Source organism: Annulohypoxylon maeteangense, assembly GCF_022496945.1.
Source record: "Annulohypoxylon maeteangense strain CBS 123835 unplaced genomic scaffold GGS22scaffold_1, whole genome shotgun sequence".
Lineage (NCBI taxonomy): Eukaryota > Fungi > Ascomycota > Sordariomycetes > Xylariales > Hypoxylaceae > Annulohypoxylon > Annulohypoxylon maeteangense.
The window spans coordinates 4082172-4107744 of NW_025953248.1; the positions used below are offsets into that span (position 1 = coordinate 4082172).

At 47.0% G+C, this 25573-nt stretch overlaps 7 protein-coding genes across 7 annotated transcripts; 4 read left to right on the forward strand and 3 right to left on the reverse strand.

Moving 5' to 3' along the window:
- Positions 1 to 160: 160 nt before the first annotated feature.
- GGS22DRAFT_151586 (uncharacterized protein) lies at positions 161 to 3177 on the reverse strand. Its single transcript, XM_047959514.1, has 6 exons — positions 2736 to 3177; positions 2318 to 2685; positions 1867 to 2245; positions 1491 to 1816; positions 1353 to 1439; positions 161 to 1295 (listed from the first exon to the last, which is right to left on the reverse strand). The coding sequence occupies exons 1-6, from the start codon at positions 2854 to 2856 to the stop codon at positions 468 to 470; spliced, it is 2109 nt and encodes a 702-aa protein (XP_047824521.1). The 5' UTR covers positions 2857 to 3177; the 3' UTR covers positions 161 to 467.
- Positions 3178 to 7173: 3996 nt separating this feature from the next.
- On the forward strand, positions 7174 to 8458 carry GGS22DRAFT_151593 (uncharacterized protein). Its single transcript, XM_047959515.1, has 2 exons — positions 7174 to 7648; positions 7787 to 8458. Exons 1-2 carry the CDS (start codon positions 7507 to 7509, stop codon positions 8101 to 8103), a joined length of 459 nt encoding a protein of 152 aa, XP_047824522.1. The 5' UTR covers positions 7174 to 7506; the 3' UTR covers positions 8104 to 8458.
- Positions 8459 to 8618: 160 nt separating this feature from the next.
- GGS22DRAFT_184036 (family 10 xylanase) lies at positions 8619 to 9817 on the reverse strand (the record flags this gene model as incomplete). Its single annotated transcript, XM_047964150.1, has 4 exons — positions 8619 to 8711; positions 8789 to 9062; positions 9145 to 9308; positions 9368 to 9817. 4 exons carry the CDS (start codon positions 9815 to 9817, stop codon positions 8619 to 8621), a joined length of 981 nt encoding a protein of 326 aa, XP_047824523.1.
- A 1800-nt stretch (positions 9818 to 11617) lies between these two features.
- Positions 11618 to 14316, forward strand: GGS22DRAFT_17087 (autophagy-related protein 22). The gene is made up of 4 exons (XM_047962514.1): positions 11618 to 11624; positions 11720 to 12194; positions 12274 to 12279; positions 12446 to 14316. The coding sequence occupies exons 2-4, from the start codon at positions 11903 to 11905 to the stop codon at positions 14113 to 14115; spliced, it is 1968 nt and encodes a 655-aa protein (XP_047824524.1). The 5' UTR covers positions 11618 to 11624; positions 11720 to 11902; the 3' UTR covers positions 14116 to 14316.
- A 1220-nt stretch (positions 14317 to 15536) lies between these two features.
- GGS22DRAFT_17136 (uncharacterized protein) lies at positions 15537 to 17202 on the forward strand. The gene is made up of 4 exons (XM_047962590.1): positions 15537 to 15926; positions 15985 to 16272; positions 16324 to 16454; positions 16506 to 17202. Exons 1-4 carry the CDS (start codon positions 15647 to 15649, stop codon positions 17055 to 17057), a joined length of 1251 nt encoding a protein of 416 aa, XP_047824525.1. The 5' UTR covers positions 15537 to 15646; the 3' UTR covers positions 17058 to 17202.
- A 795-nt stretch (positions 17203 to 17997) lies between these two features.
- GGS22DRAFT_151606 (F-actin capping protein, beta subunit) lies at positions 17998 to 20152 on the forward strand. Its single transcript, XM_047959516.1, has 3 exons — positions 17998 to 18169; positions 18334 to 18728; positions 19196 to 20152. The coding sequence occupies exons 1-3, from the start codon at positions 18138 to 18140 to the stop codon at positions 19585 to 19587; spliced, it is 819 nt and encodes a 272-aa protein (XP_047824526.1). The 5' UTR covers positions 17998 to 18137; the 3' UTR covers positions 19588 to 20152.
- Positions 20153 to 21696: 1544 nt separating this feature from the next.
- GGS22DRAFT_151610 (uncharacterized protein) lies at positions 21697 to 22726 on the reverse strand. Its single transcript, XM_047959517.1, has one exon. It carries the CDS (start codon positions 22420 to 22422, stop codon positions 22153 to 22155), a length of 270 nt encoding a protein of 89 aa, XP_047824527.1. The 5' UTR covers positions 22423 to 22726; the 3' UTR covers positions 21697 to 22152.
- Between the last annotated feature and the right edge of the window lie 2847 nt (positions 22727 to 25573).

The window sequence follows — 25573 nt, forward strand, 5'->3', positions numbered from 1 at the left end:
TTTGAGATAGGGGGTGAGGTGAGGTGAGATGGTGGGGGTTGTTATCTGCTATTATTGTGAGATTTTGGATAAGGTTAGGTGGTTGTGGTGCGCGTTGTTGCTTTACAGGGGTAGTAGTAGTTAACTAAAATTATATGTCGCTCGTTTACATTTTACTTTGCTGCCATCTGATATGATATGCACGCTTAAACCCCATTTTGATGTTAGGTAAATAGACTTTATGGTTGCTTAAGACCCCTATTCATTGGCCCCACCCCTTTTGCCTTTGATCATGCTGCCGGGTAGGTAGGTCCGGAGGTGGTTCATATAAGCTTCTACCACAGACGGTAGCAATGGAAGAAAAAAAGGTTAAATTATGCTTTATCCTAGTGATTACAAGAACGGTACTCTTAAGACTCGTATGTTCCATAACCATCTATGCGTTATATCCATTCATTCGTCAAGACACAATGTACACCCTAATCCTATCAGTTCGATAGGTCTACCTTATCCATCTGAACAACCGGCAAATGCGCCATGTGTATCTTAGCGCTTCCGAAGGGTACAAAGCGCGCACTAAAAGGTTTCCCGGTAATCTTCGGCTCAAGAGGCGGATCCGCAGCCGTATCGAACTCCAGGGGCCAGTCGATTTCGACCGCAGCTACACGAAGCTCGAGTGGTGGCGCATTGAGGTCCCAGATTGGATTTGCTAGAGTTGACACGTCCGCCTGTGCCACCCTTATCTGCGAAGGATCGATCGCGATATTCCATACACTCTCAGGCTCGATGACATGGTCGTGCGTGTGAGTCGTAGTGCTAGCACTCGGTATTGAGTCGCCGCTGAACGCAACTGGCTGTACTGTTGACACATTGGCATCGATGTGAAGAGAGTACAATAGTGGTCCGTAATAAATCGCGGCGGTATTGTTGGCTCTCGTGACCACACGCGGTTCTGTGCTGAGATTAACAGTAACAGAGCTGAGGCCCCTGCGAACCGAGAATTTCTGAAGCCCCTGATCTGACGGAGAAACCTTGCTAGTTTTGCCGTCAGGTCCTGTGACAGTGCTCGATTCGTCCGCCCAACCTGGGATTCGGACATAGAACGAGAAGTCAGTCGATGATGTAATCGTATATTTCAGATGCATCCCGAAAGGATACATAGTATCAGCTTGGATTGACACCAAGTTGTTATCCAAAGAAGTGGTGATGCTTCCAGGGATAAGCAAAACATGGGCGATTCCTCCATCCTGAGTCTTGGTGAAGGAATTCGCTAAGAATTTCGGATACGCTTGGCCGTGGTTAACGGTACAGCAAGGCTGCCATGATGTCAGTTATCATACCCCAAAAAACACCAGGAAATAGTTAGAACTGACGTAATTAGGCTCTAAGCCAAACACATTACCCTGAGTCCCAACGTTCACCCACATTCCAGGGGACACTGCCAGATTACGTGACCAAGGCTATAAAACCAGCGTTAATTTATGCCGTGAGACTTTGGGAAGTTAATTTACCTGATTCTCCTGTTGCACATATTGATGCGACCACCAATCCGGGAAGATGGAACCGGGCACAGCATTGAATGCAACCAATTCTGCCCAGTCTGCCAAATCATTATCGCCAAGATACTGGTGGATGTACGCCATAGAGAATGTCATCTCTGCAGCAGTACACAATTCGGCGCCTCTAATTGGGTTGAGATCTGTTATGAACTCATCCCCAATGATTGTTCCGGCTAAGGACTTATGGTATTGCGATAGTAGATCTACCGCCGTTCTGGTCTGCGTCTTCAGCGCCTCATCGTGCGTCATCCGGTATATCGAAAGCGGGTATCGTAGACCTGATTCCGTTAGTAAACCAAACTCTTATGGTAACCCATGTAAGTTATACCTTCTGCCATGTTCACACCATGATTGAAAAGATCTTTAAAAGGCTCGTTTCTAGGAGTGTACGTAACCTCTGGGTATACTCCCTTTACCCAGTACTTTCTCCAGTCGCTATTGGCCGCGACGCTTCCTTCGATCATGAGCTCCATGGTTTCCCAGATGAGTTGCGAGTTATTTCGAGGGTGATTCTCATATAGCCACTGCAGGGGAATATGCATTTCATGAGCTCTCATGGCACCGAACCCATCACCGTCATAATTCTGACCCTCTTTTTCGATAAGCCCCGCAAAGCCATCCTTCAGCATACTGTTCGCAATTACGACGTATCGGTGCATAGCATCCACGATTCTGTTCGTTTGCGTATGATCAGCTTGAGCGTATTGCTGCATGAATTAGCCGAGCAGTCCACAAAAAGCCCAGAACAGGCGTCATATTTCTCTCCTCATAGAACTTACCATCAATCCCACCAAGAAATAGCAACGAGCCCACAAGCCTCGAGTTTCCGGAGTCGTCTCAGGGCCAAGCCAACCATCGTCCTGTTGATGGTCAAGGACATAATCCATGTAGGCATAGATTTGACCCTTAAGCCTGGGGTCATCTAACCCAAAAGCAAGTGGTACAATACTATTGAACCAATATGGCGAGGCCTCATTGAGAACGGAGTATTCCGTTGAGCCACCTATCCACATGGAGTCATGAACGAAGCGGTAAAAGTCAAACAAGTTTCCCGCCAGCCCATCGGCCTCCAGCGTAAGTTGGTCTCTGAACCATCCCCGCGGTTTGATCGTACCAAGGGGAAAAGACTGATGCACTGGCTGTATAACTAGTTACGTGTGAGCTTATATGTGAAAATATAGCTGTGAGCAAGCTTACGAGCAGTGTTTGAATCTCTGCCTTGAAAAGAATTACGTTTCAATGCCTCTTGGGGCAACGCAAGACCTATGGTTATTAAGAGCGAGGCGGTGAACGCCTTCGCTATAACTGAAGCAGCCATCTGTGTATAGGTGCTTGCGATGACATGGGCGATCCAAGGGTCCAGGAGGGAAAGGGGTAAGGGATGAGATGACAATAGTGGCAGCCAAAAAAAGGTGGTCAAGGAGCCAATAGCTTATATATAGGCAGGTAATGAAATACCTGTAACTATCCTAAACCTGGCAGCTAAGGCAGTGGAATTTTTTAGTAGTGTAATATAAAAAGCAAAGAATGCAGCTTGTAGCTTGCACGCGTCGATCCACACACAAACAAAATTACTTAACGAGGTATATAGGTACTAATATACCTATTACTTATTCTCATCCATCCGGAAAGAAAGACTGACCTTCCAAGTAATATTTTTAGAAAACTGTGGGTTCGTCATAGCGGTTTATATGCAAGTCAAGAAAGTCCTATCGCATGTATCGATGTTCTTTCTTCTCAGGTAGGCTCAGGTAGGTGCATGCAGAAAACGGGTCGTTGAGTTAGTAGGAGCTACGTAGGTAACATCACGGGGTCGCATGGCAGCATTGGCGGTGCAGCGCATAGCACACAACGCGCTTTCTCCAAAAATTGGCTTGCGTTCCTGGTGCAGCATTGCAGCTTCCCCCCCTTCCCCCTCAGAGACCGTTCGGGCCCTTGGCGCGTCCACGCGTGATAGAGTCACGCAGCAGGGAACAATTTCTTCAAAAGGGGGGAAATAAAGAAAATGAAAAAAGTGATTACATGCTCGTGATTGGATTCCAAGTTTGCCTTCTGAAGAAACTTTTGGAGATGGGAAGGCAGGGTAGACGGGGTATGGCCTTGGCCTAGGCTGCTTTTCTGGCCGATATCCTAATCTTGTAATTTCCCCTGAAGATCTTCTCCGACGAACAAAGTCCTCGGGTTTCCGCGCACCAATACTGCGCCACTTACCCCTACATACTCCGACCGACCATTCCGCTAAAAACTCGGACCTGTATGATGGCAGAGAGAGATAATAAAAAATAGAGTGTAGAGTGCAGAGCGTTATAGTAACACATGAACATTATTAATAGTTACACACACACATATATATACTAGGTATGTTGGCATGTTGGACATGTTAGTTGTTCACGTCAGACAAGAAAACAACGGCGACCCCACGTCGTTTTCCCCACACGACGAACTCCATTAAGCGGTCAAGGCGGATCCGGGGTGCCGGGGGTATGTCATTCAGCATCAAAATCTCACCAAGTCCCCGGCATTCGTATTAGTAGATATCGCGGGGGATTGACATTGGACGTTGGGGTGAGATGGAGTTGAACCGGGATTCCCAATACGATTCAACACCGCCTGGAACATCCTTGCTATGCAGGTCTTTGCGTAGTAGGCTCTTAGATACAGATCGGTACCTAACCGAATAGATGTGAAGGTCCGATTGGTATGCCATATAGCCTTCGTCCCCGTGCCAATCTCGCGCTCGGTTTTTAGACGCTGTGATGTCGTCTGCTTCGACGCTTTCTTTACCTACCGACACTAAGGAAACATTCCCGCTAGTCTCGCGGACAAATAGACGGACGAACCACACATGACTCCATTTAAAAGCATATCCAGTCTATCTACCTGCCTTACTAGGGAATTTAGTCAGTCTAGATCGTCAACCATTGGTTCTCTGCTGGGTGCCCGTGCCGTGCGCCTATTTTAGCGCTCTTCCCCTCTAAGTCCTCGAGTCAGATTCCTTGAGTTACACGTGCTACAACACACCCTCTACCAAAGAATAAAACATAAAGGTAGAAACAAAAGAAAGTTAACTGAGATCGAGCCAAACAAAACATAGAATTGTCTCAATAAGTCTTCGGGAAATAGTGTTGACCGCTAAATCCCGAAGTCTTAAGCCTCATATGATTAGAAAATATAGACCCAAGGGTCTAGGCGTTAGGGACTGCATGACCAAATTTCCTCGTGGCTGACTAGAAACCGGTCTTCGCCCATCAGTTTTTGATATATCATCTTGGGGAAAGACCTCCTGAGCTTCCGGTTATCTGAAAATATCTTACCTTAGGTAGGTATGATTATAGAACTGCCGGAATGGGCACTTGACTCCCATACTTGATGTCTCAAACAGAAGCACCGCTTCAAACGACCACCGGTTCGCCGTGGAGTAGTGGCATACCTAAGTATATTTCGGCAGCGCAAACCTAGGTATTTTACGTACGTTGAAACCATATACGCCAATCAAAGTCGATATAAGACATCTACCTTCTAAAGTTTGACGGCCGTAGAGACCATATTCGGTAAATTGCTAGCTCGATATAAGATGGCAGGTGGTCGTCAAAAGACTCCAAGAGATATTCTCCTTGAGTCACAAGGCTGGGATCGTGGGATTCGGGAAGACAGCACCCGCCTTAGCGCGGCGCCACGCTTTGTTGGATGTTTCCTTGAACCAGGTAGTATTAGATGACCGTCTCCCGATTCGGTGGTAGAGAGCGCCACAATGGGTAACGGCATGATCCTACGCACAAGTAATAGATGGCCTGCATATTGTAAGATCGTCCAATAAAGTTCGCCCTTCTTAACGCCATCCTTATGATCGATGACAAGTAGAAGCGGCTTGTACTCGGCAGTCAATTCAGGGCATTTTCATGCTTACCCTCATCGCCCTTGTCATGCTCCTTTGATTTCTGTCAAGAGAATTGAGCATGAGACATTCATAGCTTCACTCTAGACCTTAATGTTCTCATATGACGTTTCTGCCGACATAGAGACATGACCACTTCTTCGATAGACGCAAATCCGAGTGTTAACCCGTACTAACTTTCTATTGGCCATGACGGACGGTTGGATTTTCATTCGTCGAATCTTAACGAATTTTCCAAGAACCAAAAACCATTGTCGGTGCACTCATGGGGATCCCAGCTAATCGCACAAAGGATACCGAAGGCACGAGGTAAATCCGACATCAATACCATTGAACAAACAAAAAGATGCGTCGGGAATATCCGAGAATTGGTCGTTGAATAACGTGTCACGGGATATCGCGTTCGTCCGTAGTAGTGCACATATTCGGAAGTTCGTATACTAGTAAAACTTCATGTTTGATTAGCCAAGCAAGGAGCGGCCGTACAAGACAGTTTCCAAATTATAACTGCTAGGTCTAGGGCCTTTTTGATCTCCTTAGCCGACTCAAATCTGCAGATTCGGTTGCTGAATCAAAGAGTAATAAGCGTAGAGAGATTGCCATCGTGCCGCAAGACAACACTTACCTACCTAGTACCTAGTCAACTCTCAACTAACCAGATACAACGTCTCTCGTTGCAACGCCGGTAGCGATAAGTTTTGGATTGATATGCCTTGCGATGTTTGCAAGATATCCATACCTCCAAAGAGAGAATTAGTTGCGATACAAGGATAGTGCGTACGGGAACGGTTAAGATAGCGAGAAGAAAATGATTCCGAGTTTGAAGTAATGGTCAACTGTTCAGTTCGCTAGGAAAGCTCCGGAGCGAAACGTCCTTCCTATGATCAAACATATTTCATCTTAAAGAGTCCATCCTCGGCATTTCCGTAACACTCAAAAAATTCCTTTCAATTCTCTCTTGTAATATAAAACACATGTAAGTAGACATCGGTTATTTCGAAACCAGATGGGTAAAGAACCATGTTTGACAAAATAGATTGTTAACTTTTTAAGATAGAAAAGCCCCACACAAGCTCAAGTTAGAAGCTTAGACCTCCCCCAAAGAGCTATCATTCCATCCTATCATTACTGAGCTGGGATGGAGCACTAATTTTCTTGGCATCGTTAGTTAACCCTGAAGGAGTCAACGATCGACCATTCAGAACTTAACATCTTATCGCTGGATGAGAAGCTAGAATTACGTCAGGTAATTGATAGGGAGCGATTCTGTGATTCTGTTTCGTAGCTGGAATCCAGGTACGGCTGAATCACTGATGGGTGAGGGGAGCCGAGGGCAAATAGGAGCAATTGATCAAGTTGCTGTACCTGTATCCGTTATCGTTGCTTTTCTAGAAGCCCGCACGAAGCTTTTAAGGAGATATCATTGGTCGCAACAAAGCCTTGAGTTTCCGATACAATGCTCAGGGCTGATACGATAGCTCACAAAGTTGGCATCCATGATCTAAAAGTCTATTAGGCTGTGGACCTAGACGGGTACTGGCATTGATAGGGCGTGGCGTGAACATGGACAAGGGATAGATGTATAGGTAAACGAAAAGGTCGGAAGGAAGAGAGGGAAGGAGCTGAGGAGAATTCAAAAAGTGTATTCTGTACCTATCCTGTACTTCCCTCCCGACGTCCTTCCTCCTTAAGATTTCCCCAACTTCAACAATAAAAAAAATACATAATACAGGTATGTAACTCCTCAGTAATTCCTCAACAACATCCAATCCATTGAAACTGTTAAGACGGTTATTATACCTCCTTACATATCCCTCAACCACCTGCCTAATAACACATGTGTGATTTGTATTTGTGACGAAAAGGCGGGATGGGTTAGGTGTTCTCGCAAACTCTTTGATAAACAATTAAAAAAGGCCCGTCCGATTCAGGATCTTTGAACCTTTTGCGGGGAGCCAGGCACCACCACCTCCCTTACATACATCCCTCCACACAGCCTTACTTACCTACAGCACCCCATTCTTTGAGTCGCGTAAACTGAGATTCCCCGCGCTTATCGCAGATTCATCCGCAATGACGACGCCCGAAGTATCCCACGGCCGAGGCGGAGCCGGCAACATCCACGAGGACAACACCAAGTACGTCGACGGCGAGATCGTGCGCGAAGGCACTGAAGGCAGCCACGGCGACGGCGCATTTAGCACCGGGCGAGGAGGTACAGACCTAGCCTTTCATAATTGCATCAATACCATTCTCCATCACCCCCTCCAGCAATTCTCTACTTAGTGGATGCGCCCAGTCGCAACACTATCAACCACCTACCTAGGTACTCACAGCTAACAAACCCAAACAGGAGCAGCAAACATAGCCGACACCAGCGTCCCCGCCGCCGCGCGCGCAGACCGGGAAGTCGTGCCCGAGGAAGCCACGCGTCCGTCCACCGACGACGCCAGCTTCCACGTCGGCCGCGGCGGCGCCGCAAACGTGCACTTATCGCAGCAGGATCAGCAGAAGCAGGAGGCCAAGCACGCTACACCCGCTCCCGCCCCTGCCCCCGCGGCCGCGGCGAAAGTCGTTGATAGCCCTGCTGGAGCGACGGCGGCGCCGAAGGCGAATCAGGGGTTGGCTGATAAGTTGAAGAATAAGATTTTTGGGGTTTTTAAGAAGTAGAGGGTAAGAGGTAAAATGAGGGTGATGGGGTTAGGATTGCGGATGAGATTTGGTGTGCGCGGATAGGTGGAGGGGTTGGCTGCCTATGGGCGTAGGAAGGGACGGTGCGGGAAGTGAGGTTGACGATAATATGAGTACCTTTTCTTTGCGTTGCGACGGAGACAGCAAAAAGGAGGAGAGAAAAGTTGGTCTCCTGATTTTAACTTAATATCCCAGCTAGCAGTCGCAGCGCTGCTGGTTTTGATTTCAATTTACATTACGATGATATCCCGCGTCTAAGTCACCGTACTAAAATAATCAAGTCAGATGTGGGCTACGATAATTCGTAGAGAACCCGGTTTTTAACTCTCTACATGTCGATTGTATGCGATCTGTACATCAAACCTCAACAATAATATTCATATGTTTGATTGTGCATATATACAGTTAGATCGTAAGGTAGTCCTGACGAACTCCGAAGGTTTCCCTCCCATTTTTACCGAGCCATACTAATAAGTCGAGCAAATGCGAATAACCTATTTCAAGGCGTTAACAACAGCAGTATACGCGGGCTTGGGGTTGAAGCCGCTGTCGAATAGCAGGGGGTTGGTGCTGGCTCTCCAGGAGTCCTATCACATCTTCTGTCAGCTCATTTCCTATTTTATCACGCAAACTCATTATAAAAAGGGGGAGGTTTTTTTCTTACGGGGTCTCGAACACCCCAGACGGTGATACCGACACACTTGGGCTCGTCGAGGCAGGCCTTAGTGACTTGTGCGTAGTCGTTGGCGGGTGCGGTCTGGATATCTACTTCGGTGAAGGCAACCTCCTTAACACCGGTGGCGGCTAGGGCCTTGATGGAGGCGGCGGCTTGGGCGGCGAGACCGCTTGTCAAGTGTGCCTGCGACCCGATACCGTCGATGGGAACACCGGCGGCGATCCACTTCGTGACGTGGTCGACCATACCCTTGGTTTTTCCACTGTGGTATGAGGTCAGCAACTAATTATATACCTAACTGTAAGGGAATTCTTATAAAGGTGTTTCTGGTGAAGTGCACATACTAGTTCGGCTGGTCGAGGTTGTAGTCGTTGATGTATAACTTGACATCGGGATCGGCCTTGCGGGCAGCTTCGAAAGCAATGCGGACGAAGTCCTCACCTAGGACCTGGGAGAAGACGGACTGGCGCAAAGAACCATCCTCGTTGAATATTTCGTTTACGACATCCTACAATGGGTTAGTCTTAGTTTTCCCATATTTCTGCTCATTATCCTAAGGTGACAAACCCAAGCGTAGATCTTGCCCTTGTATCGGGTCACCAGGGTAGTGACGTGGTTCTCGAGGACCGAGGTGAGCTTCGCCTTGTCCCTGATGTTAGAGACCCATCCGGGCAGCTGGGAGTGCCAGCATAGAGTGTGTCCACGGATGGTCTTGTTGTTTGCCGTGGCCCAGTCGACAAGGTAATCGGCGCCGGCGAAGTTGAATCTTCCTTCGGAGGATTCGGTGCTGTCCCACTTCATGCTGTTCTCGGGCGTCACCTGGCCGAAGTCTGCCTTGATGACATCGGCAGACTTTCCGCTTGATAAACGGTTCTGGTCGGCGCAAGTTCCATAGTACAGCTTTCCCTTAGCCTTGATCAACGCGTCGATGCTGTCGGCAGCCTGTCGTTCGGCGAGTTCAGCAGGAGCGGCCAATGCCGTTAGAGGGGCGAGCAGGTACAAGAGAGCAGACTTCATGGTTACCGATTTAATTGGTACGACTAAAGATTAGAGTATGAAGTAAAGCTTTAGGGTAGGAGACGAGGATGGCGTGAGAGCTGAAACCTCCAGGTCTTATACTCGTCCACCGAGGCACGACGGAGGATAAGACCCGTCATTGGCGAGGCTAGACCTTGGTTCCATGTCCACATCTAATAAAGCGATACTTGGATACTTGGCAACGGTAAAATAGAATGGCATGGTGATTAATTCCCAAGGTGGAAATATAGCCTCTTTAGAACCCCCATCATCTTCCTCCCCTGTGTTATTAGGTCGAGATTGAGGGGCATCCGGTCACAGCGGCCCGCCAATATTAGCAAGGGCATACGAGAAGGTCTCACTGTCCGAGGTGAAGATATGCTGTTGCCACGATGTAAGAGTCCAACCGGCTCCAGGAAGAGGGACGTCGTGGGGTGCATGGGACCATAATAGCCTAAAATACCATGCTAGCACCGAGCGTATATGTGCCTGTTGTATCGTATGGGGTCGATCGAGTGAGGTATTTATAGAAGATGCTCGGCACCAATACTCCGTAATAAAAGCTTGAAATAATTAGAGCTCAAGACCGGGTTTGTTTGCGCACCGCTCATAGCTCACCCTTTGCCTGGGATTCCTGTAAGTCTGCAGGCTTAACAGCGACGAGACTATAAGAACACTAAATCATACCCGACCCCAATCAGATATTTCCATTGCCTATGTTTTATGACTTGTAAGGATATGTGATTATCTTAATACACTCGTACTAAGCAACCAATGTCCTCACATATCGAAACCTAGAATATCAACAGGCACGTGGTATATAAAGTAAAATATTAAAGAGAAATGAATGATAGACAACAGTGAACCATAATTATGCCAACTCCAATACAGGCTATACCTAAGCGAAAATACCTAGTAGTCATTGGTGGCTTTGGGGTGGCCGAAGTCCGAGAACGTGGTACTCGCTTATCTGTGTCCTCTTTCATATACTATACTAATAGTATATTTGCGTTTCCCGATACAGCGCGAATGATCAAGGGGTTGTATAGGTGTATATATAAGTAAGCAGATATCCATAGGAACCAGGTAAGCAAGCAAACGAAGACATCACCAAACTCCACGATGCTGCCATGGGTTTTATGCATTGACGACCCCTGTTCTTTCAGCCTTGTTATCTGGCAGTCTTGTTCCCCACAACGTCATGGGGATGCCGCTCGTGAAGCACCAGACCACAGAACGAGGGGTACTAGGTGGGAAGGGATTTCCAGGTCTAGCTCTAGCGCATCTAGGCATGTAGGTTGTAGGTAGGGCCAGGTAGGGTAGGTCTCTACCTAAGTTAGTAAGGTAGACATAGAGATGGATCCATTCTTTTTCTTTGTGTTAGAGATGACCATTTCCAACTTCTCCTCTTTCGTCATTCATCCATCTCTCATTCAATCGGTTTCAATCTTATCGATCTTGTCCCAAGGGTTGCCGTAGCAGCTATCGAATTCGAAAAGTGTCAAGAGATAAGAAAAGTCTTGTTGCATTTTCAAGCCTCGGGAGGATGTCCCTGCATCGACAATGAAAGGGATCGAATCAGCTCGTTGAATAGGTTCTGCGCATTTCATAGGTTAGCCAGAGAAGAGGAGAAAAGGGATTCGCTAGGAGGTGATCCAGTCTAGAGGCTCATGCTGCAAGAGAAGACGGGTGGAAGAGAGAGAGGGAAAGAAAAGATTACGACCACGTTGGCCTAACAAGCCTAACAAACCTTGGAAGACTAAATTAATTGATCCAAGCTCTCATCATCAGGTTCAATTAGCTTTGAGTACGTATTTATGTATTTCTAAACTTACAGATTTAGATTATTAAAGTTCGCGCCTATTGGAGCTCAAAGACGTTATTAACTTTAAAAAAATATAGGGTTTTCGGGTTGTTGGTTAAGGCGTTAACGCAACCAGTCTGCCAGTGCAACTTACCAACTGGGCTGACAGGCTCAAAGCTGAAGGTGACACAGACGCAGCCGCCATTTCGTCACCTGGCCCCTAACCGCTAAACCACTAACTTTAATTCCCCCGTCTTCCGTCTTCCGCGTTCCATCCAATAATGGTTCCTCGGAATGAGGAACAACTACGTCGTCCTGCCCCCAATACTCGCTTACTCTCTGTCCAGTCCATCGTATCTAAGCATTCCTTTCGCTCATACTCTTCTTCCTTCGAAGCTGACGATGAACGATCAACATCCACCGAATCAGGCAGAATGACCCCGGCACCAAGCATCATCGAAGATGGCATACCTCCCAGTCGCTATCATGGCGAAGATGTCCGTCCGACCAGCACCAAGGAGCTGGCTGGTTGGTACATGTATGCCTTTGCTGCCGAGACCTATGTAATATGCGGTAAGTCCATTTATGCTTATGCTTTTCCCTCTAGCATCTGCTATGTAACGTTGTTGACAACAATGCTGACAATCAATAGCAATCTGTAAGTAGCTATTACCTATTTCATTGTTTACCTAAGACAACTAGCTATCCGAGCTCCATCACATCCGAAACGAAACCAAGTAGACATAGTCTATCATGAATCAATACACACATAATATATACACATATAATACTTTGCTATGTCTAAGCTTACCGATCACGAATAGCTTCCTTCATTCCGATTCTACTCGAAAGCTTGGCGAGGGAAAATGGAGTTCTCGTATCAGATCGGAAAACACCATGCGGCGACAATGCAAATGGGCAGTGTGTTGTCTCTATCCTCGGCCTCGAAATCAACACGGCTAGCTTCGCTATGTATACCTTCAGCATAAGTGTCCTCCTACAAGCACTACTAGTAGTCAGCATAAGCTGTGCCGCCGACCATGGGAATTATCGAAAACGATTGTTGTTAACATTTGCCTGGATTGGAAGCTTCTCCGTCATGTTCTACATCTTCATCTCTAAGGATATATACATCCTCGGCGCCCTACTAGCTATTATTTCAAACACGTCGCTCGGGGCTTCCTTCGTTCTCCTAAACTCCTTCCTCCCTCTGCTTGTCCGCCATCACCCAAAATTACAAGAGTCGGTAACCGGAATCCCGGAAGACCTCGATCTACAATCCAATACAGCAATCGAACATCCGTCTTTCTCGACATCTCCTACTCTTGCCGAAGATCACCTAAGCGACTCGACAGCTGCCTTGTTACCGCGAAACGATTCCATCTCCGACATCCATGACCTACGACGGATACCGACCCACGAAGAACTTACTTCTATTGAACTTCAGCTCTCTACTCAGATATCTGCAAAGGGGATTGGAATTGGGTATGGTGCTGCCTTGTTCGCGCAATGCGCTTCCATCTTGATTCTAGTGGGCATGGGTAGCTCTACTTGGTCACAACGAGTTGTCTTATTTTTCATTGGAGCTTGGTGGGCTATCTTTACAATACCAGCAGCCGCCTGGCTTAGACCCAGACCGGGGCCTCCTCTTGCAGAGAGTCAATACCAAGGGGCGCGTGCTTGGATTTCTTACATCGCATACTCCTGGAGAAATCTCTTCCGGACCGTGAAGCTAGCTCGACGCTTGATAGATATTGTCTTATTCTTAGCCAGCTGGTTTCTGATTTCCGACGCCATTGCAACGACTTCTTCGACAGCGATCTTATTTGCCAAGACGCAGTTAGGCATGAAGCCGTGGGCGTTAGGGATGATCAACGTTATTTCCACAACTACGGGCGTTTTTGGTGCATTTAGTTGGTCGTTTATATCACGACATTTCAAGTTGAAGCCACATCAAACCGTGTTAGGCTGCATCGCTCTTTTCGAGATCATACCTCTTTATGGTCTTCTTGGTTACCTGCCTTTCGTTCAGCGATGGGGCGTTCTTGGGCTTCAGCGACCGTGGGAAATGTATCCGTTAGCCGCTGTTTATGGATTCGTCCTTGGTGGACTTAGTTCATATTGTCGGTCATTATATGGAGAGCTAATCCCCCCCGGATCCGAAGCTGCTTTTTATGCCCTTTACGCTATTACCGATAAAGGTTCAAGCATATTCGGTCCTGTTATAGTGGGAGCTATTATTGATGCGTCGGGTGAGATCCGACCCGCATTCTGGTTTCTCGCGGTGTTAGTCGGTCTTCCTGCGCCGATTATATACTTCGTCAATGTCGAACGCGGAAAGTATGAAGGCGAGAAACTAGCCGAGGTTATCGAAGGATTTAAGAGTGCGGAAGAAAGCCAAAGAAGCACGTCTCACGATGGCAGTGATAGCCAGCCAATACTTGCTGGTTATGACACGGACGATGACGGGATTAACGGCCACGCGAGGTCATAATTGTGCCAAATTCATTCTATAAGGGTCTATCTATCCATCTTGCATAGCGACGGCGTTGACGACTACTATAAAAGAGGGTTGTATAACCGCGACTCTTAGTTACCTAGCTTTAAATCGAGACTTTCTTGAATTAAATATTATCTATTTTACACAAGCTGTTGCAGGCTTTCTCGGCATACTAGGTAGTATTATACAGTTCGCGAATATGACGCCAACCCTACCTACCAATCCCGGTTACAACCAATAGGGGATCGTATAATTCGAGATGTTCATTCTAATGTGTAATAATAATAACTCAACAAAACATTAGTCACATACCTAGTACCTATCCAACATTCTACGTTTCGACGACTCCTAAGATAGGTAAATACCGTTCCATTTGGTTATAACATCACGACGGTTGAATAAAGAATATCCAGGCATAGGTATATCTACAAAGTACATTCCTGCATACTTTTGAACAATACCTACCTGCAGCTACGTCACTGCTTACAGGGAACGATAGGCTAGCTAGCATCCGGAAGCTTACACGGACATAACCCATGGCAACCGCTCCGGGCTTATCTGTTACCGGATACAGCAACTCCCCAGCAGCTACGGCAGATTATACCGAATTAAGTTTAGGGCATGTTGGAGGGCATCTGCAGCCTAGGATCTGGCATTTTCAATATGGAAATTTCCTCCACTTGTAATCCATCTTCTCCTCCCCATCTTCTCTACCCAGTCTTCCTAGCGCATATATTGTGCTGGTGTGGTTGCTGGAGGTGGCTAAATCGGAACGAATTAAGTTGCGCCATCGTAACAATTCATTACTAATTCTTTTTTTTTTACTTCCCCGATTCTTCCACTCTTGGTTAATCATATACCAACCTTGGACCTTAGCAGCTTAGGAGATATCCTAGACAGCCCAGTCTCAGTTGTCCTAAGCAGGGTCTGTAACGTTCTTCGGGCGTCTGCATCGCATCTTCCTTCTCCGTTAGGCTCTTTTTGCGCCTCAGAGCTCCAGCTCACCTGGCACCTTTGGATCTTATTGGAATCGGCTTTTCTGTGATTCCATGAAAAGTCCTACGGTACTGTTATACGGCATACGTACATATAGGAAAACGTAGCTGTAGCTTCGTACAGTTTTGTAGGATCTTGACTTAATAACAGACGCGCCAAGCTACCTGATAATTCCCCCTTCCCCGCCACGCCCGGTCCCGGCTTACGATTTTCCTGATAGCAGCACCAACCGAAGCTCTTCGAAGGTCGCGAGCTCCCTCACCAGCTATCACCTCATAGCATTGGTCTCCATTGCTGCCCTCGCACATTCTCTATCCCTTGACATTTGCCTGGTGACTTTTATTTGTGCTTCATTAGTGCCGATTAGTGTCGATTGCGCGCGCGCCGTCAAACTTTTTTTTTCTTCCCTTCCATCAAATCGAACGCCAACAACCCTCGCAACTTTTTGGAAGCCTGCATCCCTGGTCGATCACCACAGTTTCGCGTTTCCGCCCTTCGTTAACCTACACGACGTCCGATATCCACAACAATGGCAACAGCTCGTAAACGCCCGCGGCCGGATATGATAGAGGAGAGTCAGGCAGAATGTCCGTTCAGCGTTATCCATCCTGACCCTAACGAGAAGGAAAAGAAGACGAAGCGCAGACGACAAGAATCTGAAGATCACCCCCAACCCAAAGTTCTACTTCAAACCTCGCCCTTCCCGCCCATGGGCAAATTTAAGGATCCCAATAACACCATGGACCGACATTATCAAGTCCAACCCTACCAGAAGTGGATGGATATGACACGATATAACAGTTTTGTCCGTACGTGCGCTTTAAATCCATTCTCTAACGATGTGCTATACTGACATGGCGATATTAGTTAACGGTGTCAAGTATTGGAGCGAAGGTTTCATATTCGTTGCGAACAGCTCGACGATCGAACGTCAAAAGAACCCAGGCGAAGCCCTACAACCTAGAAAGAAATCGGATGACGACTGGGTCGCAAGAATTCTAGAAATTCGAGCAAGTGATGAGCATCATGTCTACGCACGCGTTTATTGGATGTACTGGCCGGACGAGCTGCCGGCGGGTACGCAAGACGGAAAGAAGTTGATTTCAGGAAGACAGTCTTACCATGGCGCAAACGAACTGATCGCGTCAAATCATAGTATGTCTAAAGAATACATCGTGTTTGCAGTTATACTCTAACAAGCTATAGTGGATGTGATCAACGTCGTCAGTGTCACCGCTGCGGCAACTGTCAATCAGTGGGACGAGACCAATGAGGACGACGTCCAGCCAGCACTTTACTGGCGCCAGGCCTTCGACGTCCGTAGCATGGAACTTTCGGTAAGTCTGAGAATCACTGCCCCGAAGCACGTATTTATTGACAATATATAGTCTGCCGAGCTGCGCTGCAAGTGTAACCAACCTGAGAACCCCGACAAGAGACTTTTTGGATGTTCGAACGAAGAGTGTAGGAAATGGCTTCACGACGACTGTCTAATTCACGATGCTCTCTTAAAGACCTACAAACGCCTAGGAAAGGACAAACCTCACAAGCCTTCGCCAATCAAGGAAGAGGAGGGCGAGGGTACGAAGCGACCGTTAAGTCCTAGCGAGACAGGCGCGGCGCAAACTGCTGAACAATCGATCGACGTCAAGCCAGAAGAGCAGCAGCAGATGGATATCGATGGCCAAAACATTAAGACCGAGGCTTTAACTGTGTCGGTTGCCAACTCCGAAACGAAACGAAGAGGACGACCGCGTAAGTCGGAAGCGAACGAGAAGGCTGCACCCAAACCATACGAAGGATTATTCGAGGGTGTCATCAATAGTGATGTGAGCCCATCGGTACTCGAGATAACGGACCTTCGAGAGAATGTAACGGGCGGAGACAAGTCGTGGACAGAGCCACTCGAATGTCTCATCTGTAGCCACGAGATCGAGTAATGGTATGATGCCGATACGGTCTAGGTAGGTAGTCGCCAACAACACAGTTGTATTGGTAGGGGTATATACATGTTCATGCTTTGCCTGTAAGCTTTATCCTTTCCGCTCGGCGTTCTTGGGGGCAAATGATGATACCCTACGCTTTTTTTGCGGGGTGACTGCTTTTTACGTATTGACTTCTCTGGACGATGATTTCAAGTTGGGTGATGGAAGCAGATTGTAGTATTTGGTGAGGCGGGATAAAGAGATAAAAATTCAAGGGTAGCAGTTGACTCTGGACCCGTCTAAGTATGGATTTGACACTTAGTCAAATTCATTGTATTCGGCTTGGTGCAGCCGTGGTAGTGTATACGGTTGGCTTCCAAACCGAATCTGTACATAGTAGTCATGAAAAGCTATCTATCGTGTTATTAATAGGTGTACGTCGTTGTATGTGTAGTATGATTCTCCAGTAACCTACACCGCCATAAATAATCCATACACGTACTTGCTTAGTATTTGGCTAGGTGTGAGGCAGGGACGGCTGGTATATTTCGACCCGAGGTTGGATTAAAGCCTAGGTTAAGTTTAAGATTGAGTGTTGAGCTAAGAGTTAGGGGATACATCGATGTCATGTTTAAACTTAGAACTTATAGGGAAAGTTCTCCGAATGTTAGACACGCGATTTACGTTAGTTAAATGATTGCTGCTTTATTGTAATCTCTTAACTCTCAACTCATATTACATCCAACTTTTAATTATCAAGTATTGTGATAATTATTGTCCTTATAGTTGACTTAGAGCTCGCATATTAGGTAAGAGAGGTTGTTGAAGCTCTTGCAGATATTCAGCTAAGCTCTAAGATACTACCCTGTCAGACGGTGGTCCCACTTTTTATAGCAACCCCACCATTGATTGAAACCGTTTAGGTCGACTTTCTAGATGTTCCCCCTCCAACATCTATCGAAACTATCCACCATCTCGTCAACCAATACACCAAGCTCTCTATTAGGTTGTATAAACTGCCTGTGGCACCATTACATCTCGGATACCTCCGACGAAGATATAACAGCTACTCTACCTCCTCAGCCAACCCCTACGATGGCGTCCGTCGACCCCTTCGACTCGGCGCTGTACGTGCATTCCCCTTACCTCCCGTTTGGTGCCTTACTCCTTAACCCGAGATGCCTAGCTCAAGAGACAGACATATATACACTTATATCACCATCTTCCTCTATCTATCTACTTAACTGTACTATACACCGTATCTTCACACAAAGCTAACATCACCCAACAGCGACCTCCTCCGCCGCCTAAACCCAAAACATACCTCCTCGCACCTGAACTCCCTAATCACCATCGCCCCAGACCTAACCGAAGACCTTCTCTCCTCCGTCGACCAACCTCTCTCCATCCGCCGCTGTCCCCAAACCGGCCGCGACTACCTCCTCTGCGACTACAACCGCGACGGCGACAGCTACCGGTCCCCCTGGAGCAACGAGTTCGACCCCCCGCTCGATGGCGGCGCCGCCTCCGCCGCTAGTCTGCCCAGCGAGAAGGTCCGCCGCATGGAGATTCGCGCGAACGAGGCGTTTGATGTTTATCGTGATTTGTATTATGAGGGGGGTGTGAGTAGTGTGTATTTTTGGAACTTGGATGATGGGTTCGCGGGGGTTGTGCTTTTGAAGAAGGGTAAGTTGTGACTTTCTTTCAACTTTTTTTAAGGAGTTTTTTTTCTTCGGAGACTTGGTTTTGGCAAGGACTATTGGAATCGTATGAGCAGTTCAGGAAATCGATACTCACCGCTTCGCCGCTGCCGTTATCATCGTACCTGAGGGCTGGAGGTGGCGCTCGGGTAGGTGCCGATATGGGCGCGGACGCCATGCCGTTCCTGGAATCATATGATCCTCGCTACTTTACGTTACTCTACGTTCCAAGACATTGGATCTGAGATACAGTAAAAAGAAATGGGATTTATGATAGATGCAAAATCGGAGGTTACAGATCTCGCATCTCGCATCTGAGACCTTGACATAGTGCTTACGGATCACCGGAGGAGGACAAGCGCCACGATGGCGTCGGTGGTTTATTTACTTCCTCGTTAAATGTTGAGTGGTGAATACGAGATTTCCGCGGCTGACTTGTATCCGCTTCATCAGAGGCCAAGCCAGGTAGCGCTAGCGAAGGTACATGGGACTCGATCCACGTATTCGAAGCCATCGACCGAGCTCGCTTTACGCAGTACAATCTCACATCTACCGTCATCCTGTCACTTTCTACGAACTCGAACAGTCTCGGAGACATGGACCTCTCTGGTAATATGACGCGCCAGATCGAGATCGAGCTGCCGGCTGAAAGTGATGAGCAGCAGATTGCCAACATCGGGAAGCTCGTCGAAGATATGGAGCTCAAGATGCGGAATCTGCTGCAGGAGGTCTACTTCGGCAAGGCGAAGGATGTGGTTGGCGACCTGAGGAGCGTGGGAAGCTTGAGCGAGGGCGCGAAGGAGAAGGAAGCACATAAGGAACTCATCGGAAGCATGACGCGATGATAGGTGACATCGACCCATTGAGACGACCTTATGAGAATGTGATGAGCCGGGGAAGGTTTGCCGTTCAACCGTGGCATATCCCATGGGAGCATCAGGGGACGAGGAGTATCACGGTGAATGACGGAAAGTTGCACAGCAGGTAGCGACAGATCGGAATGATGGCGAGTCGCAGAGTCTCGGGAAATATGTCTGAGACCTTGCAGCTTTTCGTGTACGGTCCAGGGGACATGGAGAAAAAAGAGAAGAGAGAAAATCTTAGATTAGACGCGAGACTTTTTTTTTCGGTCTGGGCATACACAATTTTCTACCTCAAACAGTAAACTGTGTTCTCGACGCAAGCAATCAAGCAAGCAAGATCCGAAGGCCCCGCGCGCGAGATCTTAGATCGTACGATCGTTTTTCCCGGCTTCAGGACGGCGATTTCAATAATAACTCGCTCGATATAGAGCTTAATCTTTTTTTTTTCTTTCTTATCCCGTCACTTTTCTGTCACTTTTCCCCTTTTTCTACGTAAGATCGGATCGAATGGGCGGCCATTTATAGGGCCGCTTGTACCGTACATGGCGTTCTAGAACTTCGATGCTTCTTTCAGAGACGTGTATTTGTTGTCTCATGGGTACCTACCTACCTGCGCATGTCATGTATGTACGAATATGTGCGTGTAAGTAATTAAGTAGGTATGTATGTAAGTCCATGTATGTATGATGAGCTGCCTTCCTGTTTCGAGCGAGACAGAACTTCGAGAACGCGGCGGGATCACCCGGATCCTGGCTTGTAACCTAGCTAGCACCCCCCGCTTCCCCCTTCACCCCTTGCGTGCCCGGATGCGTTTCCGGCTGCGGGAGGCGTACAGCGGGTTTAGCTAGGTGGTATCGAGACAAACACGTATGGGTATATGGGTAGATTGTATGTTGCGTAGTGTGGTGTATTTGCGAAGAGAGAGAAAAAAAGAAGGGGAAAGGGAATTTTGATACGTGTATAGGTAGGTACCTAGTAGGTATGCGCATATGCGCGTATTGTCTTAAGTAGGTACCATGTAGGAGGACGGGCGTTATGGATGTGCGGTGGCTTCCACCCATCTATGTAAAACCTACCTACGCAGACGTAAAAGCCGAGAGAGCGCATGTAAGTATGTAATGCGCGTATGTGTGTGGTGGTAGATCGGTCTTGGGAAGAACGGGTTTCCCACCGTCCCGCGTCTCATTGTTTCAAGGACGATGCCGCGGACACGGTATTCTTTTCGCGAACCAATATTTACACAGATATACTACCCAGAATACGTACATGCTTTGGTGATATCGGGGACGGCGACCCTGCGAATGACTTGCATATTTTCCAAGACAGCCCCCGTCCAGCCTGCCTGTTTGACTGTCGCGGATAAGGTAGATTGGTAGATTGGTAGGTAGCTAGGTAAAGCCGGGTTTGTTTGACGTGGCTTTATGGGGAACTCATTACATGCCCAGGTAGCTACGGCAGGGTGGTTAGGTGGTATCGCAATAGTATTATTGAAGAAACGGAAGAAATAGGGGGGTGAGTGGGTGGTAGGAATAGGGAAGTAGTTCGAAGGGGAGGGATCAAGTTTCATTCTAGAAGTTATTGAAGAAAAATCAATAAAATTCGAGAAGGAATAGGACAGCATGCAATGGAACATTACCACGTTTCTGCATCGTTTACATGTGCGCATTTCGCAACACCCCTGAATGGAGTAGCGAGAAAAGGGTTAAAAAAAAAGGCAAAAAAGGCAAAAGAAGCAGAAACAGAAGAAGGGAAAAAAAGAAAGGGTCAAAGCGATTTCTCCAACGATCTTTGCATTTTTCTCGCGTATCCTTGGAACGACGATCTTCTCTTTCTAGAAGAAGTCCGGATCGAGGAAAGGTTTAGAGATTTTTCTTTTCTATGGAGCGCATTATGGAGCGGGAGCGGATACGGATGTGGTCATGTCGCATGGCTGGCTAACACGGCAGCATGTATTACTAGGTATGCCATGTAAGTAAGAAAGAGAGCCGGCTCTTAAGAGACATACTCTTAGACAAGGCTAGTCGCAATAGGGAATCGTCTGGCGATCAATGGGTTCCAGAAAGAAGATGAATATGTATATTTAAGGAGTATATTAGTCGTAATATAGATGTACGACCACGTTCGAGTCGAAGAAATTTGGGTAAATCTAGACTCAGATAGATGCAGGAAAGAGTATGCGATAGCTATCATACCATAGAGCCATAAAGTAGAGCCGCTAGTCGAAATCAAGAACCCGTCCGGGCGTTCTAAGACATCCGGAACTTAAAGAGATAATCAGAGAAAACACATCTCATCTCACCCTGTCCACCCGGTCCCGCCCAAAGAAACATTTTGCGACGTGTTAGATATTAGATATCTTAGATATTAGGATGGGCGGCTGTTTCAAACCGACATATATGTCATGCATCTAATGTAACCCGTCAAGGTCTTGGAGAATCTTGGAAGAGATGGGAAAAAAAGAAAAGAAAAACACGAATCTCCGTAAGGGTTTGCGTAATGTTGAAGATTCTTGATCGATACCTACATGACATCTTTACCGAAATCACCCTATTCCCAAGCATCCGCCGGGATTGTCGATCCGGTGCAGGCTCGTAAGGACAAGAGAGGACAAGAAAGGACAAGTTGACATTGCGTCGCGTATCGGAAATTGTATTGTACATGTCTTGCGTCCTTCTCCTGCATGTCGGTAGGTCGGTAGGTCTTTTTGAAATAGCCTGTGGTCTGAGAAACGGTCTGTTCGGAACTAGCCAAGAAGACCGGAAGGGCAAACAAAAACATGATGTTGGTTGACAGCGCCCTAGATGATGTGCACTGCATGGAATGTTTCTAGAAGCCCATCTTCCGACCAAGGGTTCTTCGAGCGAGGGTGTACCGGGAACTTCCAACGAGCTTCCAATAGGGGCTCACCTGTCAAAGCTTGCAGCTTGGAACCTGGAAGCGCAGATGTCAGAGGCTGGCTGGCAGGAAAGCTGACAGGCTGGACCACCAGAATTCCTTGTATGTACGCGCATATCTAATATACGCTGTACATATTATACTACATAGCGCTGCACAGCACTGAACAGCACTGCACGGATATGATCGAAGTTGAACTAACGACGTTGGAGGCTTTGATAGCGTATGCGGGAACCCCCCTGCCTCTAAAAGATTGGCAGCTAATAGCTGCTAGGGGCCTAGGGCTCCAGGGCTTAACGTTGCTGCGGATGGCGCACGAGTCCTTTCTCTCATGGGCGAGGTTTCTCTGCAGAGGAGAATTTTCGATTGACGGGATTGATGGGGTGGATGGTGGTACTGAATCGACGAGACAAATAATAAGATGACATCCATCTGGGACACAAATACCTAATAATTAATGCTTACACCTTACACGACAGGACGGTTTCGGTACTCTGCTAGAAACTAGAACAAACCTGGAATATTCGGGTCAGTAGTGCTTATGAGTTGCCCACCAGCCTGTATCAGCGTGCGAAGGTGGTGTCATTATGTGGCACCCGCGCCGTGGTTGGTATTACACTCAACCCAGCTGTCCACTGTCCAGGCACTCAGACAATACGTAACTTGGCTGCTTGGATCGGGCGAGTTTATGAATATGTGTGCAGAGTATTAGAGGGTGGGTTAAGATGGGTTAAGATGTGGAATGAATGTGGACGAATGTGGATGGATGTGGATGATAGAAATAACATGAATATGTATCGTGGGTTTGCGTGGGTCCCCGAATGGGTACCTTATCTAAAATATTGCGGATTCGAGCGGACTTCGAAGGACAGGGACTTGAAGCGAATATCTGATACAGACGATCCTAAAGTCCGGGGTCGTTTGAAGTTAAGATGAGAACGAGGTTGGTCAGCCGTACACTCTGTAACATCAGATGAATGTCTTTCTCTTTCTGGGGAGATCTCAACGATAGTCTCTTGAGTCTTAACAACCTAGGCATCCATGATGTATCGAGACGATAACACCTAAGACTTTGCCCAGGAGGTTTCCAGGTGGATATGTAAACCGTCGATACGAGACTAGGACTAACGAGGTCTAACTTCTTCTAAGGTTAGACGATGAGTGACTCCATTGGTGGTGAGATGGGAATTAGGGTCTCGGAAATAGGTGCTATATGTGGTATGTATATCCAAAACCAAACAATCGAGACATCCACAAACTCGAGAGCAAGCCGCAGCGTTGATGCATATCAGGATTGTTGCCCATTCGAATGGAACCCAATTATCGGCCGTGTCGTCATTTACTCGGTACTATATACCAGGTAGATCGGGGAATGTAGCAACGGATGGTAAAAAGGTTGTCGTTTTTATTGATTTCTAAATATTGGATAATGATAACGAATATGATATTAATGATTGATGAGATGATTGATGATTGATCTTGACATCGATATATCAATGCTCACCTTACCTGGTCAGCATTAAAGAGTATGTGTTTCAGATTAAGAAGTTAGAAGTGATCTGGTGTTTTGTCTTTAGCTGCTCTAGCTGAGAGAGTTTTAAATTTCCTACGTATGCCATACATCATAACCAGGTACATCGAGTCTAACCAAAATAGGCCCTTAATAATAAAGTTTACCAAAGTAATGACCCCGGCTATTCTACGTACAATGTACCTACCTACAATCCAAAAGTCATTGATTGATGTTCATGAATATGGATGTCGTGGCTGCCATCGCGGCATCGCCAATTGAAAAAGAAAGAAGGAAACTACGAATTGGTGAGTGTCTAGGTGAACATTGAATGTTTAATTCCTCGCAGCTTCGATATCCGCTCTCCTCTCTCTTCTCTCAATCTTTTCTCTTTTCCTTCTTTCTCATCAAATTTCTTCATCTACATCTCTTCCCCTTAACCCCTTAAGAACACAAATAATAATCCAAGACTACGGTCTCATCGATTAATAATAATCATATCAACATCGACGTCTTTTGACACCCTTTGAGTTACATCGCATAGTTGCTATAATTGTCCACACACCTACATACGTGCGTACGAGGCGGTGGCTTCTACCTTGCGACGTTATGTATGTACAATACGTCCATACTTAATACCTACATACCTAACCTAGTATGTATCGTCAAGTTGATACACACCTATCTCACTTATATCTCCATATGAAGGTACTTCCAAGGCAACTCAAGTTTGGCTTCCTTGACCTACATATCTACAGTACATCTCTACATACATCATACATGCGCATCTCAGATATCCGAAGGCCCTGCGTCTACGGTCTTCGTACAATACATAGTACATCCTGAATATCATGAGAAGACGAAAGTATCCGTTCTTGCACTGCCCAACTGCCTAGTCTCGTCGGTGCTCAGTGCTCATACCAAGCCTTTTTTTTCCCAGCCCGAGCCCCCAGCAGATCCATCTCGCGCGAACAAGGGGGTCGCAGTCAAGGTGCTCTTTTAGCGGTTACCGCAATCACTTGGTGCATTAATGAACCACAAGGAGCAACTGGTTGGGTCTCCACTACTTCTCCTGATGTCTCCATCGACCATACCCATAACTGCCATACCATATCCATACCATATCCATACATGGGCTGGCGGCGGTGGCGGCCTCCCCCCATGCGTACCGATCTACAGCAGGCTACATACATTTTCTCTTGCTTTTTTTCCCACTATTCCACTAGACCTAAACATCCTTCGATGATTCTCTGCAGATATTCATGTCCCATACATCCGTACGTATTCCGTACATAATAAACCAAGCCTCCCCTGCGTCACATTGCACGTACGGCACATTATTATTGTTATTTTATTATTTTTTTCTGTTCACCTCCAGTTGGGGTTGCACCAGAAAATCAAAGTATCGAACAGTAACATAATAAATCTGATTCCTTCTGTCCCCTCTTGGGACCTATTAGCTTCTTGTCCCGTCTATATAGGGCTGGTTTCCTCGCTTGGACCGGATCCGCTCAGTCTCCCCCCCTAAACCCACGAAATGAACCAATACTACTAGCTTCGGGC